Genomic DNA, 19,554 nt, shown 5'->3' with positions numbered 1-19,554 from the left:
AAGAAGAAGAAGAAGAAGAAGAAGAAGGAGGAGGAGGAGGAGGAGGAGGAGGAGGAGGAGGAGGAAGAGGAGGAGGAGGAGGAGGAGGAGAAGGGGAGGAGGAGGAGGAGGAGGAGGAAGGAGAAGAGGAAGAAGAAGAGGAGGAGGAGAGAAGATCACATTACTCAAGACTCATTGTAAATTAGCTGCAGTAATGAAGACAGTGTGATAGTGGCAAAAGAAGAGACAACAAATAGATCAACAGAACAGAAGAGAGAACACAGAAATAGACCCAAATATAGTTAACCGATCTTTGACAAAGGAAAAAAGATTATACAAAGAAGCAAAAGTAATCTTTTCAATAAATGCTTTGGAATAACTAGACATCTACAACTAGAAATCTATACATAAAAAGACAAGGAATCAAGCATAGACCTTATACTTCTCATAAAAATAAATTAAAAATGGATCATAAACTGAAACATATAATCAAAACTATAAAAGTCTTAAAAAGTAACATAGGAGAAAAATCTAGATGACCTTGGGTATAGAGATGACTTTTTAAATATAACACTAAAGGCACCATCCATGAAAGATATAATTGATAAGCTGTATTTTATTAAAATGAAAAACTTCATTAAAAAACAATGTTAAGAGAATAAGAAAAGCCACAGACTGCAAAAAAAATATTTTAAAAAGACATATCTAACAAAGGACTATTATCCTAGATATACAAGGAACCTGTAAGACTCAACAATAAGAAAAATGAACAGTCTGCTTTAAAGACAGGCAAATGCCTTAATAGATAGTTCACCAGAGAAGATATTTGGATGGCAACTAAGCATATGAAAAGCTGTCCAGCATCATATGTTATTAGAGAATCACAGATTAAAACAACAATGAGATAAAGAATGGCCCAAATCCAAGTCAATGAAAACCCCCAAAACTGGTAAGGACATGGAGCAAGAGGAACTCTCATTCTTTGCTGGTAGGAATGCAATATGGTACACGCTTAAGAAGGTTTGGTAGATTTTAACCAAACCCAATAGACTCTTCCCTATCATCCAGCAATGGCACTCTGGCATTTACGCCCAGTGAACTGAAAATTTACACCTACACCAAAACCAGCACATGGATACTATGGCAGTCGTGTTCATAATGACCAACACTTGGAAGTAAGCAAAATGTCCTTCAGTATGTGTTTGGATTACCTCCAAACAATGGAATACTATTCAGCATTAAAAGGAAATGATTTACCAAGCCACTGAAAAGACACAGGGGAAAAGTTAAGCACATATTACCAAGTGAAAGGAGCTAATCTGAAAAGGTTACATACTACATGATTCCCACTATATGATTTCTGGTAAAAGGCAAAACTATGGAGACGGTAGGTTCTAAGTGGTGGCCAAATGTTGGAGGGATACAGTGATATAGGCAGAACACGGGATTTTTTAGGGCAGTATAAGTATTCTCTATAACATCATATTGGTAGATACAGGTCAGGATACATCTGCCCAAACCCATAGAATGTACACCACCAAGAGAGAACCATAAAGTAAACCATGGATTTGGGGTGGTTATAGTATATCAATAGAGGTTCATCAATTGTAGCAAATCAGTATGGAATGTTGATAGTGGGGGTCACTCATATGAAGAAAATGGCAGTTATATGGGTCTCTGTGAACCTAAAATTGCTCTAAAAATTAAAATCTCTAGTTAAAAAACAATGTTTGAAGGAATGCCATTCTCCCCTTTAGCATTTGCAGGCTAGATACTGTGGTATGTTTCTCAGTATCTACCAGAATGTCTCTAGAAACTAAAATAAAGTATCCCCTTTTTAAAATCTGCAAGTTCTAATGTTGGATTTTTGATCTTAGCAAAATTATATTAAATCCATTCACCTTTTAAATTCTAATAAACACACTTGATAGTTATTTTCACATGTCTGTTAGTTCTTCATCATGTTCCAACTTAGTCTCTGAAACAGTTCTTTGTTGTGAAATAATTTCCAAGATTTAACTTTCCACAGAACTTCATGGCATTGCCTATAATGTAAGCAATAGGTGTAGATAGTTTCTTTTTTTAAAATTTGCTTTAGGACTTTGCAAAGTCATTTCATAACTCCTACTAGGATATGTGGCTTAATAACATTTTAGACCTCTTGGAGTTCTTTATCTTCACTCCTTGGGAAATGAGTGGCCTGACTCAATATGGTTTTGAGAACAAATGATTCATAATATTTTCAGCCATTTATGATATTTTAGAAGCAGAATTTTTTTAATGTCTTGAAAGGATACTGAGAAATGCCTCAGGCAGTGGACATCAGCCACTGGTCCTGTTCCTCTCATTTCCCCTACTTTAAGCCTTGCAGTCAGCCGGTTTCTTCTGCCCTCTGGCTAAGCTGGTTGGTGGAAAGCTGACCCAAGGCCAACCATTCAAGACTGGACTGTGCCAATCAGACTTTTCTTTCCTCACAGGAATTTGTAATAAGGAAAGAGAAAACCTAAGGAAGAAAGATGCTGGAATTTTTAATTTGTTCTTTTTAGATATTCATGACAGTAGAATGCATTTTGACATATCATATATACATGGAGTATAACTTATTCTAATTAAGACCCCATTCTTGTGGTTGTACATGATGGGGAGTTACGCTAGTTGTGTATTCATGCATGAACATAGGAAAGTTATGTCCGATTCACTCTACTGTATTTCCTATTCCACCTGCCTCCCTTCCCTTCTTTCCCCTTTGTCTAATCCAATGAACTTCTAATCTTCCTCTCCCTACCCTCCCTTGTTATGGATTAGCATCCACAACTCAGAGAACATTTAGCCTTTGGTTTTTTCACTTAGCATGATATGCTCCAGTTTCATCCATTTACCAGCAAATGCCATCATTTCATTCTTCTTTATGGCTGAGTAATTTGTATATACATACCACATTTTCTTTATCCAATCATCTGTTGAAGGGCACTTGGGATGGTTCCATAGCTTTGTTATCATGAATTGAGCTGTTATAAATATTGATGTAGCTGTGTCACTGTAGTATGCTGATTTTAAGTCCTTTGGGTATATGCCAAGGAGTGGGATAGCTAAGTCCAAGTTTTCTGAGGAATCTCCATACCACTTTCTGTTTTTTAAATATTTTTTAGTTGTAGATGGATACAATATGTTCATTTAATTCATTTATTTTTTTATGTGGTGCTGAGGATTGAACCCAGTGCCCTGCACTTGCAAAGCACACACTTGTAAGCCACAGTCACAGCCCTCCATACTACCTTTCAGAGTGGCTGCACTAATTTGCAGCCCCACCAGCAATATATGAGTAAACCTTTTTCCCCACATCCTTGATTTTACTTCTTGAACTTTAGGAGTCTTACTGAGGAAGTTGGTTCCTAAACTGACATAATGGAGATTTGGTTCTACTTTTTCTTCTTGTTGGTGCAGGGTTTCTGGTTTAATACCTAGGTACTTGATCCACTTTAGGTTGAGTTTTGTGTAGGGTGAGAGATAGGGGTTCAATTTCATTCTACTACATATGAATTTCCAGTTTTCCAAACACCATTTGTTGAAGAGGCTATCTTTCTTCCAATATATGTTTGTGGTACCTTTGTCTAGTATGAGATAACTGTATTTATGTGGGTTTGTCTCTGTGTTTTCTCTTCTGTTCCATTGGTCTTCACATCTATTTTTGTGCCAATTCCATGCCGTTTTTGTTACTACAGCTCTGTAGTATAATTTAAGGTCTGGCATTATAATACTTCCTGGATGCTGGAATTTAAGTCAGGTTATCCAAGGAACCATCTGAGGACAGGTCTGATGAATAATACCAAAGACAGCAGAGGAAGTTGGTCCTCAGAAAGCAAGAGGAAGGAGAGAGGTGTTCAGAGCAAAGCTAAGAGGGCTTGCAACCTCCTTCTCCACAGTTACTAGTTTTCATGCTTCTGAGCCCTCAGTATAGTTAAGAGAACCTAAAATGGGGTCAGATTCTCATTGTTTTAAAATACAATATATTAATAGAAAATTTGAGGTATAATGAGATCAGGAGATGACTATCATTGAAAGATAGTTTGTTACTCACAATTCCCAAGAATAGGAGGTCACACAAGGAAGTATTAGGGTCAGCCATGAAGCAGAGGGACAGGGAATTGTGGTCAAGAGACTTTACTATGGACCATGGGAAGGAAATGGTAAGAAGGTTAAGTAGGCCTAGGATTGGCTAATTCAAACAATTTCAGCAGGCTTTGGGGCATAAGGGCTATATATACCCAATTGTGTGAAACCTGACTCTGGAGTCATTAGGGCAGGTGGCAAGGAGCAGAGTATGAGAGTCTCATAAAGGAGAAGATTGGGTGTGTGGAGTCTGAATTGACTGGTTTGTATTTGGAAAGCATGTCCTGGGAAAGGACTCTTCTTAAAGGGGCAGGGAAGGAATGAGAGAGGCAGGAAGCCAACACAGGGTAACTCAGGGATGTTCTGAGTTGTCCAGCAAAATGTGTGTCCAGCAAATGCACATAGGGCAGATTTTAAGCATCAAATTTACAGAAACTAGAAAGAGGTCAATGCATTTATATCTAAGTAACTCTAAAATAGGCTCGGGAATTTGTCCTAAAACGTAGGGCTGATTAGAAGCAACACCAGGACTGAAAGCTAAGTTCCTTGTTAGCATGCTACACTGCTTCCATTGTGTCTCCAATAAACCTCCTGCAGATTCAGGGCCTCAGTCTCTGTGCAGAAAAATGTAGGCCAGGGAACCCAGAATCCAAAATAACAAAAGCAAAAATCCCCACAAAGTATTTCTTGATCTTTCTGGAGGGGACAATGTTGCCCCTGACAGCAAACCCCCTAAGCTACAGTACTCTTCCTTCAAACAATAACACAGAACTCATACCTCCCCAGACATCAAGGGCTAACTTTTCACCCAACTGCCACTTAAGATTGATAGAAAATATCATGGTAGGCATATTCTTTGCAAAGATGCATAGAGGGTTTCTAGGATGCTAGTAAGAATGTGATCTGAGTGTGCCACTGTGGGATCAACAGCCTCACCTCAGGATAGACAGGGAAGCCTCTCCTGAACATGCCATTCACCTTGATTCCCTGTACCCTGATTTCTATGTTCTGTGGACTCAGACACATCTGGTTCCCCGCATACGCTCCCATTCTTCCATCATCTTGCTAGACATTTTTAAACTTTACATAGTGCTTATTCACTAATTGGGAAATACATTTTGAAGGCTTGTTTCTCCTTATAGATTACAAACTTCCAACTGGCAAAAGTATTCTGCCTTTCTTTTCTTTCCATTCTCTGGAGGCCTTATTCCCCTTATAAAGTCCAGCCTGTGAAAGGAGCCTTGAGCTTAAATGAGCTATAACAAAGCCAAAAAATAAATGAAATCAAAAAGAACCCAACTACTATGTATAACTATAAAGCACTAATAAAAAATTAAATAACAAAATAATAAAAATAAATAAATAAACTGAGCTACTTTATAGCTATATGGTCCTCAGCAGCATGGTGAATTCTTTTTGATTTTCAAAATGTTTCTACTTCTCATCTCAGAGTCTAATTAATTCATCCATTTATTCTTAGATATAATGTAATATATGGCTAGTCTGAAATAAGGTATGGTAAATACATGAATCATATGTAATTAAATGCATGAAGATGTACTGACTACATCAAATACATTTGCATTATGAAATCTTTAAATGGGCTATCTGAAGAACTCACACACACATGCGCTCATGATGCTACTGCTTCTGACAGATGATTGTACTGCCTGATTAGGTGCAGCCCCAGGAATAGACTGAGCAGAATAAAAGATCCAGAAATAGATGAAAACTCATAAGATTTACATGTCAATTCGAGTGTTTTGCCTACACTGTTCGTTCAATTATTTATTCACCCAACAAATATTTACTGACTAGGTATTGTCAAATACTACTCTTGGTGACCTAAATAAAATAAAGGTGGAAAAAAATTCACCTTATTTAATCCACATCAACCTAATGAGGAATGTACTGTTATGCCCATTTTATAGATGGAAAAATTGAGCCTGAAAGAGGTCAATCTATTCTTCAAATATATATAACTGGTAACAGAAGGATTCAGGGTCAGGTATGTCTATGCTCAAGACTCAAGTTCTTTTCACCATACTGCAGCTCTCCAACAAGTGAACACTTTTAAGATAGTAGCCTGAATTTCAAATCAAAAATACCAAATGGATTTGTCAGTGACTTTTCTTTCAAACTGTAAGAACTGTCTACAGGGCTGGGGAGATAGCTCAGCTGGTAGAGTGCTTGCCTCATAAGCACAAGGCCCTGAGTTGGATCCCCAGTATCACAAAAAAAAAAAAATAAGAACTGTCTACAGTGTACCTGAGAAAGCTGTGCATTTCTTGGTATTGTTCTTGGACTCTCTGTTCAAGAATGCAGTGAAAATCCTAAACAACAAAGTAAAAGATAATTAGTATCTCTTTATTCAGTACACACACACACACACACACACACACACACACCACAACAGCCACAAAACCAACAACTTTCTAAAGTCATTCATTCTATTTTTTTCCCCTGATCAAGTCACATAGCTTTTTAAAATTCTATACACCTCTGCTAGAATAAAGATTTGCCACAAAAAGACAGCTCAAATATTATTTCATGAAATAAATTTCAATGCAGTAATAGTGTTAAAATATGCTTTTTCTTAAAAATAGACAAAGAGCATCATAGTTTTAGTTAGCCTTAATTTCTTAAAAAAGAAGCTTTTTCTTAATTTTTCTTTTTTACAGTTTATTTTCTTTTTTCTTAATTTTTAGCTACATTTTTTGTATTATAAACTGGTGATATTAACTGTTCTCAACAAGCTCTTCTATTTAATAAAATATATTTTTCAACAAATTGAATAATACCACACAAAAAGAAAATGACATACACATGTGTAAAATGATTTTTAAAGTCAAAGTTAATTTTACCATTTCCCCTAATATTAATAAAAACCAAATTTGTGCATTAAAAGTATAAAATAAAAATAAATACACTGTATTGCATTTTCTGCACACTGAAATGTGTAAATGCCAGTGAAAGGCCAAATTCCAGGAAAAGATACAGAGAAAATACAGACACAAAGATACTGACACAAAGCACAAGATAAAGAGAAAAAGATACAATAGACAAAAAGACAGGTTTTTTGAACTGTTCAAACAGAAACTAAACTTGTTTCTTTTTAAATGCTACAATCTTGGTTATTGATAATACCATTTACATGTCATTACTGAGTCCTTTATTCCAAACACATCCTAAGACTTCCTGGGTTTGACTGCATGTCAGCCAGTACAGGCTGATTATTCGTCAATACAAACAATCTGAAAAGTCCCAGCAGCTTAAAATGACAATTTCTATTTGTTACCAATGTGCATGTCCAGCATGGGTCAGCAACAGCTTTGCTTGCTTAATGAAGTGACCAGAGAACCTCTACTGAGAGAGACTCTGTCATGTCATAAGCAGAGAGGCAGAGAGCAAGGAGAGCCATGTGCTGATTCTTAAAGCTTCTGCCCAGAAGTGACACACCTCTCCTCCACTCACAGGCCACTGGCCAAAGCAAGTCATATGACCAAGCCTGACATCAAGACGGGGTGGGGGGATGAACAATTACATCCCAAGGAGAGGTACCGAATGTTTATAAATAGGATCTTCCACAAGCTCTAAAACTACCTTCCCCCTCGGACTGTAGTTTATGATACAGGCCTGTCTGCATCTTCTCCTTTGGTCCTGATAACAACGCAGGGCTATGCAATGTACAGCAAGGATGTGGGTGAACATAGACAACCAAGCACAGCAGAATATTTAAGAACTAACCCATAGTGTTAACTGCTTCTGCTATTTCTGGTCTTCTACATCGGCCAGTAGATCTGCTAGCATGGGGTAGAACAAAGCTAGACTAATTTTAGAAAGAAAATCATAACTCCTTTCAAATTGCTCTCGTGTCCACCTGTTTCATCCACTCTAGTTTCTCATGCTTCCAATTTTCTGCACTCTCTAATATTCCCAGAAATGCAGTGGGACAATGATTGACAGAACAAAGTTGCAGTGAGACATATGGAAACCCACCGGCAGTAGAGAAGCCTGGTCATCCAATCTGAGGATGTGGAGCTAGGCTACCATGCAGCTGCATTTGTGGATAGTGAAGAAATGTATGAGAACAGAAGATGGCCTGTGCCAGGTGAACTCGTCATATAAATGCTAATAAATAACAGGATGTAAAAAGCAATAGTGTGCATGAACTTCCAGGTTGATGAAATTCAGGGAGGGATTTCAGGGCTGTTAAGGGTTTGATCCACAATGGGGGGCGGGCGGCCCAGGATGGCTCCCAGATGATTCCTTGAACAGTTATCAACCTAGTTCGCTACTTCTGCCACAACTGCAGGTAAATTCACCTCTGGTCACCATAATCCAGTACCTCTCCATCCCAGAGTGACCAAGATGCAGACAGTAGCCAATTTGTAGACCATGTCTCTCCTGTCCCTTGTAGGTTGCTGCTACCACTCTGGAGTTCCAGGCACTGTCCTGCCCTCCCTGGCAACTGTAGAAACAGGTGTCTGTAAAGTTACAGTGCATCCCTTCACCTTCTGCCCCAGGCAGTGGAGTACAGTGGTTAAGCACAAGGACCACCATCAGACAGACCTGAGCTCAAATCTTCCACTTGCCAGGTGATTATCCTTCAATGACTCTCTACTCCTTCAGTGATTCATTTTTAAATGGAAGTGGTAATGACAGTACTCACTGCCCTGGTGCGGGATAAAGGGAACAGGTGGAGAAGCACTTATCAGCACATCTCAGTTATGCTTGCAGCCACTGTAATGCTCGTCAAGATGACGGTGTGCTTCTGAGATGTGCAGAGGACCATACCCCATTGGACCAGGGACCCCAGGGTATTGCTACAAAGTTCCCTCCCCATTTTATTAAACCAAGAAAGAGGCTCCTGACTTTCTCCCCAACACTGCAGAAGAGAGAAGCAGCTTGCCAGCTCCCCAAAGCCTAACCCTTTTCCTTTCTGTCTTTACTTGCAGCAAAGAACATAATGACTTGAATCCCACCCCTAGCCCCAGTCCCTTTCATCCATAAACCTGAGGCCAAAGTGCCTCCTGTCACCCCACACCAGCCCTGCACTTGTGCCTGGTCCTTCTATCTTTGCAAACCTTGCTCCTCCACAGTCACAAAATACTCCACAAGAGACCTACTGTGCACTGGGCAAATTTACAACCAACTGACCACCAAATATGTAATTATATGAATAAAAAATCAGCTTTAAAGTGCCTTGAAAATCCTATTAAATTCAGACACAAATCCAAGTCATGTCAACTCCCAAATTACAAAGCTCCATTAAATCTGTTTCTTCCCCATCGTTTTCTGCCTGCTGCCCATTATTCCTATTGAGCAAATATAGAGCAAATTAATTTGTTTTTCATCTTTTGGCAGGTTTCACAGTATTATAGGAAAATAAAAGTGTTTTATTGATTCCATGGTGAATCTGAAAGGCTTTCAGATCTATCCTCAAGTCATTGAATGCTCTAAGGGTATATGGATCGTTAAAAATAAAATAAAATTAAAGGTTAAAAAAAATGAAGAAAGGAATAGCTGTCATGTCACCAGAGTCCTCTGGAAAGCAAACTTCAGTGCTAAAGTTACCAATATATTGACAGCAGAATGTAATGTAGTGCTAATAGCCTTAGGGTGGAAAAGAGTTTGCAGAAGGTGGGGGGCACTCACACATGGAACATGGTGGTAAGGAGTGACAGTGTAGTGAATTGAATTACTGGCCCCAATCTCTCTCTCTCTCTCTCTCTCTCTCTCTCTCTCTCTCTCTCTCTCTCTCTCTCTCTCTCACACACACCCACACACATACACACACACACACACACACACACACACACACACACACACACATTCTTCCAACATGTAACTTCACAGAACCCATGCAAGAGGTTATATATTTCCCCTGCCACTCTGGACTTTAGGTTTGTTTTGGAATTTTCCTTGGCCAATAGGATGTTAGCAGCTGTGACAGAAGAATTGTGCTTAGGTGCTCAAGTATACTCTCCTGTCCTCTGCCAGTGCCTGTTGGTGACTGATCCCAAGAGGAGAGTGAGAGACACTTGGAAGAGCAGGTCCCCAAGCCAACCTGCTGCCTGAAGCAAAGCTGCCCAGTCCATGCAGCCTAGATCAGTCACCACCCAACCTGCAACCTGTGGGCAAACAGCTTCAAAGGGCATAGCACGCCTGGCTGTCAGGCAGGTCCAAGAAAAAGAATTGTGATGAGCCAGAGTTTTTCGTGCGTTTGTTACTCAGCATTATTGTGTCGTGAAGAACACACAATCCAATATCACTTTGAGCTGCCCTTGTGAGGATCAGACCAAACTCTTGTTTCCGGGCTGAATGCCTGGAGATGATGGCCCAGTGGGAACTGCCAGCAGAGCAGAGTGTGGTGAACAGCCTCTTGGGAGAGCTCGATGTCGGCCTTTTGGAAGAAGGGGATTGGGACCCCACCCTTTCCTTGCTCTCTACAGAGAGATGTGGAGGAGGACCACAAAGGCTCCTTCAGCTCCCAGTGGAGATGTAGATGACTTAACAGAAGGGCAGAAGAATGGGCTGACTGATCAGTGAGATGCCCGACTCTCTGAGGGGCAACCGTGATGGAGTAAAGCTCAATACCACCAAAAGAAAGCATCCATACCACATCAGGGGAAGAGGCCCAGCGAGGACCATTCCTTAAGGAGACTTATGCTTCCTTCCAAAGGGAGTAGAAGCTGGAATCTCAAGCTAGATCACAACTCTCTATACTCAAACCTGCCACCTTGAATGTGCCTCTAGGTTTTGTTGGACCAAGGGGAGAAACCGAGTTTAAGAAATGAGATTTTGGATTGGGCTGGATTAAATTTTAATAGCTAAAAGTGATTAATTATGGAATTGGGTCAAGTTCATGTTAAGGGGACTTCCAAGCAGAAAAAGAGTAGAATTCAAGTAAGCACAAAAAAAAAAGCACAAAATTAATTAATGAAACAAATTTGTATTCACATCTCTATGACTCAAGACTCTTCAACAAATCAGTTCCAACTACTAGGCATTAAGGTGGAGAAATCAAGTTAAGTAGGTGAGTCTGACTCAGATGAACCCATTGGTCATTCAGTTTGGGTATGAGAGCGTGGAGCATCCTAGGACCTCCACACACAGACATGAAGCAACCTTTGGTGAAATCAGAAAATGATAGAAGAGAACCATGAGGTAAGAGAAAAAGGACAATGTTGTGTTCCCGAAGCAAGAGAAAAAATGTTCCTTGAAGAATAGAAAGCACAACTGTCTCTAGCACGCATTTAGGACACGAGGGCAGGACACTAGGGCAGAACCCTTGTAAACAGGATTAGCCCCTATAAGAAGAAACACAAGAGCTCACTTCCTCTCTTTGGGCTCTGCCATGGGACGACACAGCAAAAAGGCACCATCTGCAAACCAGGAAATGGGTCCTCACCAGACACCAAATCAGCTAGTACATTGATCTGGGACTTTTCATCTGGAACTGCGAAAGATAAATGTTTGTTGTTTAAGTCACCAGTATGTGGTAGTTTGTTGTAGTGTGGAACGAATTAAGACAACAACTGGTGCAAAGACTTAGGGATGTTAAATACAAGAAGACTCTAGAAGTTACCATGGTTTTCAGCAACATGGCAGTCACTGGTGACCTTGATGCAGCTCTCATTGGAGAAGCGTGAGCAGAAGTGCAAGTGGATGGAACTGAGGAGAGGATTGAGAGGCGGGTGTAGAGATGACAGGCACCTGGTTCAGCAAGGGTTGCTGGCAAGAGGAGCAGAGCACCAGGGGGGTAGCTGGAGGGTTAGGGATAGAGGAGTTTTGTTCTGAATCTGAAGGGAGGGATTCAGGGAAGAGGGAAAGCCCAGTCATAGAAGGGATGGGGCAGTAGCAAGTAACTTAGACACAGCCCTGCTGCTAAGCTTATCAGTTCTACGCATTGCACAGAAATCTTTTCTCTGATCTTCACGATTCCTCTGTAAAGGAGGGAACATTAACTTGATGGGCAACCAAGACCCAGAGAAGTCACATTATCTTCCTAAGCTCACACACCCAGGAGGTGGTTGAACTGAGATTTGCCCTCAAGTAATTAGACTCCAAGACCTGACTACTCGACCACCAAGAGAAACTATGTGTCCCCAAGAGGTGTGAGAAGATGGGACCAGGGCACAAGGAGAGGCTCAAGGACACATCATCCGAGGAGAGACTATGGTTGCAGCACAGGGTGGCCGTTCCATGGTGTGGGACTGAATGGTAAGGGGCCCTGTTTTATTATTTATCTTCACTAAGCATCATAGAGGGCAGTTGTGCAGATCAAAGCAAGCGGGGAGAATTAGGAGAGGAAGAGTCATACTCGGGAATGGGAAAGCTAACATATTGAGGAAATAAACCAAGATGGACTTATGATGCAGTGGCTGTGAACATAAAGAGAGGCCAGTTAACTTGCTCCAGGGGTTTTCTCCACATTATTCAGAGGCTTGGTTCAGAGTTCATACCATTTTGAGAGGGGGAGGGAGAGAGGAGGAGGAAGCATGTCTACAGGGTATGATTGGAGCAACAGACCATGGAACCTCAGCTGGCTTTGGAGGGAACTCATGACAGACACAGAGAAGAGACAAAGGTGTCACTGGATTAAAGGTCCAAATGAATTCGAAGGACTGTGAAATCAGAGGACCCAAGTAGGCAAGCAGGAAGCATAGAAGATACTAGTTAAGAGGTGAATGCTTGAGTAAAGACTTTGGGGGTATCTCATTGGAGAGATCAGTGTTAAGACTGAGGGGAGCAGTAGGTAGGTGAAGAGAACCAAGCCAGGGTCAAAAGCACCCAGGGTTGGGTGAGAATTACCAAGAATGAAGGCAGAGAACGGTGATAGGAAGACAATGAAGCAGTCTGGGGTCAGCATTGAATGAGGAGGAAGAAGGGGGCTGCAGGGACCAGCAACAGGGAGAGGCAGAGGGGTGGGAAAGTGAGAAGGCATAAAACTCAAAGGAGGGGGGTGTTTACAGAGACCCATCAGCAGGAGTAGGGTGCTGGGAGGACAATCCCCTGCCATCCAAGTGAGAAATAATAATAACAATAATATTAGAACATCAGTGATAAACTGCCTCCACAGGAGGGTTGCAGGGGAAGTGGTATCCACAGGAAGTGCCCAGGTTTCAGTCATGTCCAGCAGGTGGCAATGGTGGTCAGAGTAGCAGCTGAGGCTGGTTAATGATATCAGGGACTTTGCTGTGGCCAATCATTAAATTCCAAAGGGCCTGCAGGAGAGTTTAGGAGGTTGAGAAAGAGCAGAAAATTGGACCAGAAGAATCGAAAGCAGAGAAAAGTAGCAGAGGGTACAGACAATATGGAAGCCCTGGGGGTGTGGTTTCCATTCTGGCGGGATGTGAGGCAGGATGAGTGTTTTAGTCAGCTTTTTCTCTGCCATCACCAAAAGGATCTGACCAGAACAATTGCAGAGGAGGAAAAATTTGAGGGCTCACAGTTTCAGAGGTCTCAGTCCATAGACAGCAGGCTCCATTCCTTGGGCTTGAGGTGAGGCAGGACATTGTGACAGAACAGTGCAGCAGAGGAAAGCCATTCACATGGTGATCAGGAAGCAGAGAGAGTCTCCACTCACCAGATACCACCAAACCACGCCCAATTCCCACCTCCTCCAGCCACACCCGCCACTTCAGGTACCACACAGTTAATCCCTGCTGGAGATTAATTCACTGATGGGGTTAAGACTCTCACAACCAAACCATTTCTCCTCTGAACCTTCTTGCATTGTCTCACATGTGGGCGTTTGGGGGACACCTCGCATCCGAACCATAACAATGAGCTAAGTGCTGATAAGCCCTCGGGAGTGGTGGGTGTCCAGTTCTAGAGTGTGGTGCCCAAGTAGGAAGCAAGGGTCTCTTTTAGACAAGAGGCACTGGCAATGCAGACACAGCAGGGAAGAAGAATTAGAAAATTAATTCATCACAGTTCTGTTTCTACTGCACAACAAAGAATAACCAGTCACTACCCAGGCAGTTAAGGTGTTGGTTATTAGCAAGTATTGAGTTGTTCTGGTTCTTACTGTGAATTGAAAAAATTGGAAAATTCCAAGCATGGAACTTATGTTCTCAACTATACTTGAACCATCAATAACTCTAATGAATTCAGAATTAAAACACACAAATGATTGATAGAATATGCATAAACAAGAGCCTTCCTAAGGGTTCTTTCCTGCCAAGACCACTGATTAGAGTCATCAAAACAAAATTCAGTCTTGATTTTGCTGAAAATCATAGTGTGACATTGGTGGAAATTCTGCTGTTGTTTTTTAATCATAACTTTGTCATATATCGCTGCTTCTTTTTAAAAAATTTTTATATGTATTTTTAGTTATTGATGGACCTTTATTCCATTTATTTATATGTGGTGCTGAGAATCGAACCCAGTGCCTCACACATGCTAGATAAGTGCTCTACCACTGAGCCACAACCCCAGCCCATATATTGCTGTTTCTAAATATCATATTTTATAACCCAAATGCCCAGAAATGGATGACTCCTTGATGAAACTGTATCTATGTAACATTCTATACTATAGCGCTTTGAAATGAGGTCTTATTTTTACCTCATTGAAGGTGTGAGGAAATTTTAAGTGAAGCAAGAGACAGCATGCAAACATATACAAGAAGGAGAAAGACAGCTGAATAGATAAACAGAAGATAATTTTTCTCAGGAGTTACTTCTTGAGGGTCAAAATATTGAATGTTCTATCTTTAAGTTTCTGCTGTCTTTTTTCTTTTTTCTTCTTTTTACAGTATTCAGTTGTAGCACAGAGGAACAAGGGATAAAAATAGTTCTTATTTATCACAGCCAACAGAGAATCTCAAAGCTTAATCAAAAGCCTTACTGTTCCTTGGGTGAATTCTGTTTATCCTTTAAGCTGTCTGAAAATCACTGTTGCACTGACAACAGTTCCTGTTTTTCAAGTAAAACTGCATTTGCAACAGGATGCCCTGTGTCCAACCTAGATTGTGGTCTGCAGAATTGGTGACCGAGTGAGCCCTGCAGGAATCAATCAGTGTGAGCTGCTCATCCAAAGGACTCACTTTTGACTAAAGAAGGAGAAGCATTTCTGTTCTGAGGTGGACAGGAATGAGAGACAACAAGGGGATGAATGGGATGGGATGGAGTCCATGCCCTTCACAGTCCAAGGCTCTGGTTTTGAATCATGTTGGGGAAAACACGGACCATGAAGCTGAAGGGCATGTAGAAGAAGCCCACCCACCCCTTCCCACAGCAGATCAAAAGACCACAGGATGGAACTGACACTCCCCAGAGGCATTGTCAGGGCAGTCAAAGCAGCTTAGTGAAAAGGCAAGAGCAGAAAATTTTGAGTGGAAAAGTTCATTGGGGATTCCTGGAACAAGGAGGGAGATTTCAGGGAGGAGATAAAGTGGCAGCCAAGAGCTTCCACGGTCTGGACATCAATGTTAAACAAGCCGTATTTGCCCTGGAGGCCTAACAGAGTACGTGGTGAAACAGGGTGTCAGGAGTGAGTCTCTCCAAGAATGTGGGTCTATCTCTCCTTCTCTAATTACATATTTCTTATTTCCATATTTATGGTAATAAGTTCTAGCTTTTGCAGCTGGATCTAATGAATGATGCTCCAAGAGGTTGAGCCAGCTTGCCATTTTCCAAGGCTCTAGTTTTCCAAGTGATGGTTTACTGTGTCCATGGGACGGTTGCCTTAGTTCACTTTGTGTTGAGAACACCTGACCCTTGGTAATTTATAATGAAAAGAAATTTATTTCTAGACGGGGCGATCCAAGATGGCGGTCTAGAGGGAGACTGCACCTCCGGTCGCTCCACAACCCAGGAGTTAAGAAGGGGAGGCATTGAGAGACTCGGACTGAAGTGGAGCCACGGGTGAGTCTGCCCACTGGGTAAAGCTCGGCCCGGGTGGCAGGCCCAGATAGAGGTGGCTTATCGGAGCCGGGCAGGGCAGCTAGAGTCATCCACAGGCAGTCCTGCGCACTCCGGCGGTGGGCCCCGCCCACACAGCCAGCTTCTCCAGGTTCTCGGAACGGAACTGGCCCGCTAGTGAGAGCCTGTCTGAACAGAGCACACTCCGAGTCCCGGAGCCCCTGCAGTGCAGTGTACTCCTGCAAAGAACCAGCGGAGAGGCTCGATCTGCAGTCAGCCTCAGGGATAAGGTCAGGGCAGCCGGAGACCTCTTCAGGCGGCTCTGCCCACTCCGGCTGCGGGCTCTCTTAACGGGGCGATCCAAGATGGCGGCCTAGAGGGAGACTGCACCCCCGGTCGCTCCAGAACCCAGGAGTTAAGAAGGGGAGGCATTGAGAGACTCGGACTGAAGTGGAGCCACGGGTGAGTCTGCCCACTGGGTAAAGCTCGGCCCAGGTGGCAGGCCCAGATAGAGGTGGCTTATCGGAGCCGGGCAGGGCAGCTAGAGTCATCCACAGGCAGTCCTGCGCACTCCGGCGGTGGGCCCCGCCCACACAGCCAGCTTCTCCAGGTTCTCGGAACGGAACTGGCCCGTTAGTGAGAGCCTGTCTGAACAGAGCACGCTCTGAGTCCCGGAGCTGCTGCAGTGCAGTGTACTCCTGCAAAGAACCAGCGGAGAGCCTCGATCTGCAATCAGCCTCAGGGATAAGGACAGGGCAGCCGGAGACCTCTTCAGGCGGCTCTGCCCACTCCGGCTGCGGGCTCTCTTCACGGGGCGATCCAAGATGGCGGCCTAGAGGGAGACTGCACCCCCGGTCGCTCCACAACCCAGGAGTTAAGAAGGGGAGGCATTGAGAGACTCGGACTGAAGTGGAGCCACGGGTGAGTCTGCCCACTGGGTAAAGCTCAGCCCGGGTGGCAGGCCCAGATAGAGGTGGCTTAGCAGAGCCAGGCAGGGCAGCTTGAGTCTTCCCAAGGTAGTCTTCCACACTCCGGCAGTGGGCTCTTCCCACACGGCCAGCTGCACGGTGCAGGCCCACAGTGAGAGCATTTCCGCACAGAGCCAGTTCCAAAACGTGGAACCAGTAGGGGGCTAGGGGCAGTATTCTTCGAATGAGCTGCTTTATCAGATTCCTCCAAGACATCAGGCTACTGAAGGCTGGGAGGTGATACACTGGAAATCTACTGGGACACTATAAGCCAATAGTGGAAAACTGCAATATCTCAGGGTCCCACTGACAACTGACCATTATGAGAAAACAAGGGAAGAAAATGTCCCAAACAAACCTAGATACTACATCAATAAAACCCAATGACAGCAGAACAGAAGAAATGTCAGAAAGGGAGTTCAGAATGTACGTAATTAAAACGATCAGGGAAGCTAATGAGGAGATGAAAGAGCAAATGCAGGCATTGAAGGAGGAGATGAAAGAGCAAATGCAGGCATTAAATGATCGCACCAATCAACAGTTAAAAGACCAAATACGGGAAGCAAGAGATCATTTCAATAAAGAGTTAGAGATACTGAAAAAAAACCAAACTGAAATCCTTGAAATGAAGGAAACAATAAACCAAGTTAAAAACTCCATAGAAAGCATAACCAATAGGATAGAACACCTGGAAGACAGAACCTCAGACATTGAAGACAAAATATTTAACCTTGAAAACAAAGTGGAACAAACAGAGAAGATGGTAAGAAATCATGAACAGAATCTCCAAGAACTATGGGATATCATGAAAAGGCCAAATTTGAGAATTATTGGGATTGAGGAAGGCTTAGAGAAACAAACCAAAGGAATGAACAATCTATTCAATGAAATAATAACAGAAAATTTCCCAAATCTGAAGAACGAAATGGAAAACCAAGTACAAGAGGCTTATAGAACTCCAAACATACAAAATTACAACAGACCCACACCAAGGCACATTATTATGAAAATACCTAACATACAAAATAAAGACAGAATTTTAAAGGCCGCGAGAGAAAAGAATCAAATTACATTCAGAGGGAAACCAATAAGAATATCAGCAGATTTTTCAATCCAGACCCTAAAAGCTAGAAGGGCCTGGAACAACATATACCAAGCCCTGAAAGAAAATGGATGCCAACCAAGAATCTTATACCCAGCAAAACTTACCTTCAAATTTGACGATGAAATAAGATCCTTCCATGATAAACAAAAGCTAAAGGAATTTACAAAAAGAAAGCCAGCATTACAGAACATTCTCAGCAAAATATTCCATGAGGAAGAGATGAAAAACAACGATGCAAATCAGCAACAGGAGGCGCTAGCCTAAAGGAATAGCCAAATAAAGGAGAAACCAAATCATGTCAAAAACAAATATGAGTCAATTGACTGGGAATACAAATCATATCACAATAATAACCCTGAATGTTAATGGCCTGAATTCATCAATCAAAAGACACAGACTGGCAGATTGGATTAAAAAGAAAAATCCAACAATATGCTGCCTGCAAGAGACACATCTCATAGAAAGAGACACCCATAGACTAAAGGTGAAAGGATGGGGAAAAACATACCATGCACACGGACACAGCAAAAAAGCTGGAGTATCCATCCTCATCTCAGATAATGTGGACTTCAAACCAAAACTAGTCAGAAGGGATAAAGAAGGACATTACATGCTGCTTAAGGGAAGCATAAATCAGCAAGACATAACAATCATAAATATCTATGCCCCAAACATTGGCTCATCCATGTACGTCAAACAAATCCTTCTCAATTCCAGAAATCAAATAGACCACAACACAATAATACTAGGCGATTTTAACACACCTCTCTCACCACTGGATAGATCGTCCAAACAAAATTGAATAAAGAAACTATAGATCTCGACAACACAATCAGCAATTTAGACTTAACGGACATATATAGAATATACCATCCAACAAAGAATGAATACACTTTCTTCTCAGCAGCACATGGATCCTTCTCTAAAATAGACCATATTTTATGCCACAAAGCTACTGTTAGTAAATACAAGAAGATAGAGATACTACCTTGTACTCTATCAGATCATAATGGATTGAAATTAGAAATAAATGACAGAATAAAAAACAGAAACTTCTCCAATACCTGGAGACTAAATAATACACTATTATACGATGAATGGATAACAGAAGACATCAGGAGGGAAATAAAAAAATTCTTAGAAGTAAACGAGAACAAAGACACATCATATCAAAATCTCTGGGACACTATGAAAGCAGTACTTAGAGGAAGATTTATTTCATGGGGTGCATTCAAAAAAAGAAGTAGAAATCAACAAATAAACGAGTTAACACTACAGCTCAAAGCACTAGAAAAAGAAGAGCAGACCAATACCAAAAGTAGTAGAAGACAGGAAATAGTTAAAATCAGAGCCGAAATCAACGAAATCGAAACAAAAGAAACAATCGGAAAAATTAATAAAATAAATAGTTGGTTCTTTGAAAAAATAAATAAAATTGATAAACCCTTAGCCACACTAACAAAGAGAAAGAGGGAGAAAACTCAAATTACTAAAATTCGGAATGAACAAGGAAACA

The 19,554-nt window shown here is 41.7% G+C and overlaps 1 protein-coding gene across 4 annotated transcripts in view; it reads right to left on the bottom strand.

Annotated features, from left to right (window-relative positions):
* The window catches only part of LOC124994643 (cyclic nucleotide-binding domain-containing protein 2-like), a 98,748-nt gene that overhangs the window by 44,856 nt on the left and 34,338 nt on the right, over positions 1 to 19,554 (bottom strand). For all 4 annotated transcript variants that reach the window (XM_047566798.1, XM_047566799.1, XM_047566802.1 and 1 more), the window contains exon 7: positions 6,358 to 6,422. In XM_047566798.1, the coding sequence (XP_047422754.1) occupies positions 6,358 to 6,422 (65 nt within the window). The remainder of the gene's footprint in view (positions 1 to 6,357; positions 6,423 to 19,554) is intronic.

The sequence above is a fragment of the Sciurus carolinensis genome, chromosome 10, assembly GCF_902686445.1.
Source record: "Sciurus carolinensis chromosome 10, mSciCar1.2, whole genome shotgun sequence".
NCBI lineage: Eukaryota > Metazoa > Chordata > Mammalia > Rodentia > Sciuridae > Sciurus > Sciurus carolinensis.
This window is presented reverse-complemented; position numbering and strand designations above follow the sequence as displayed.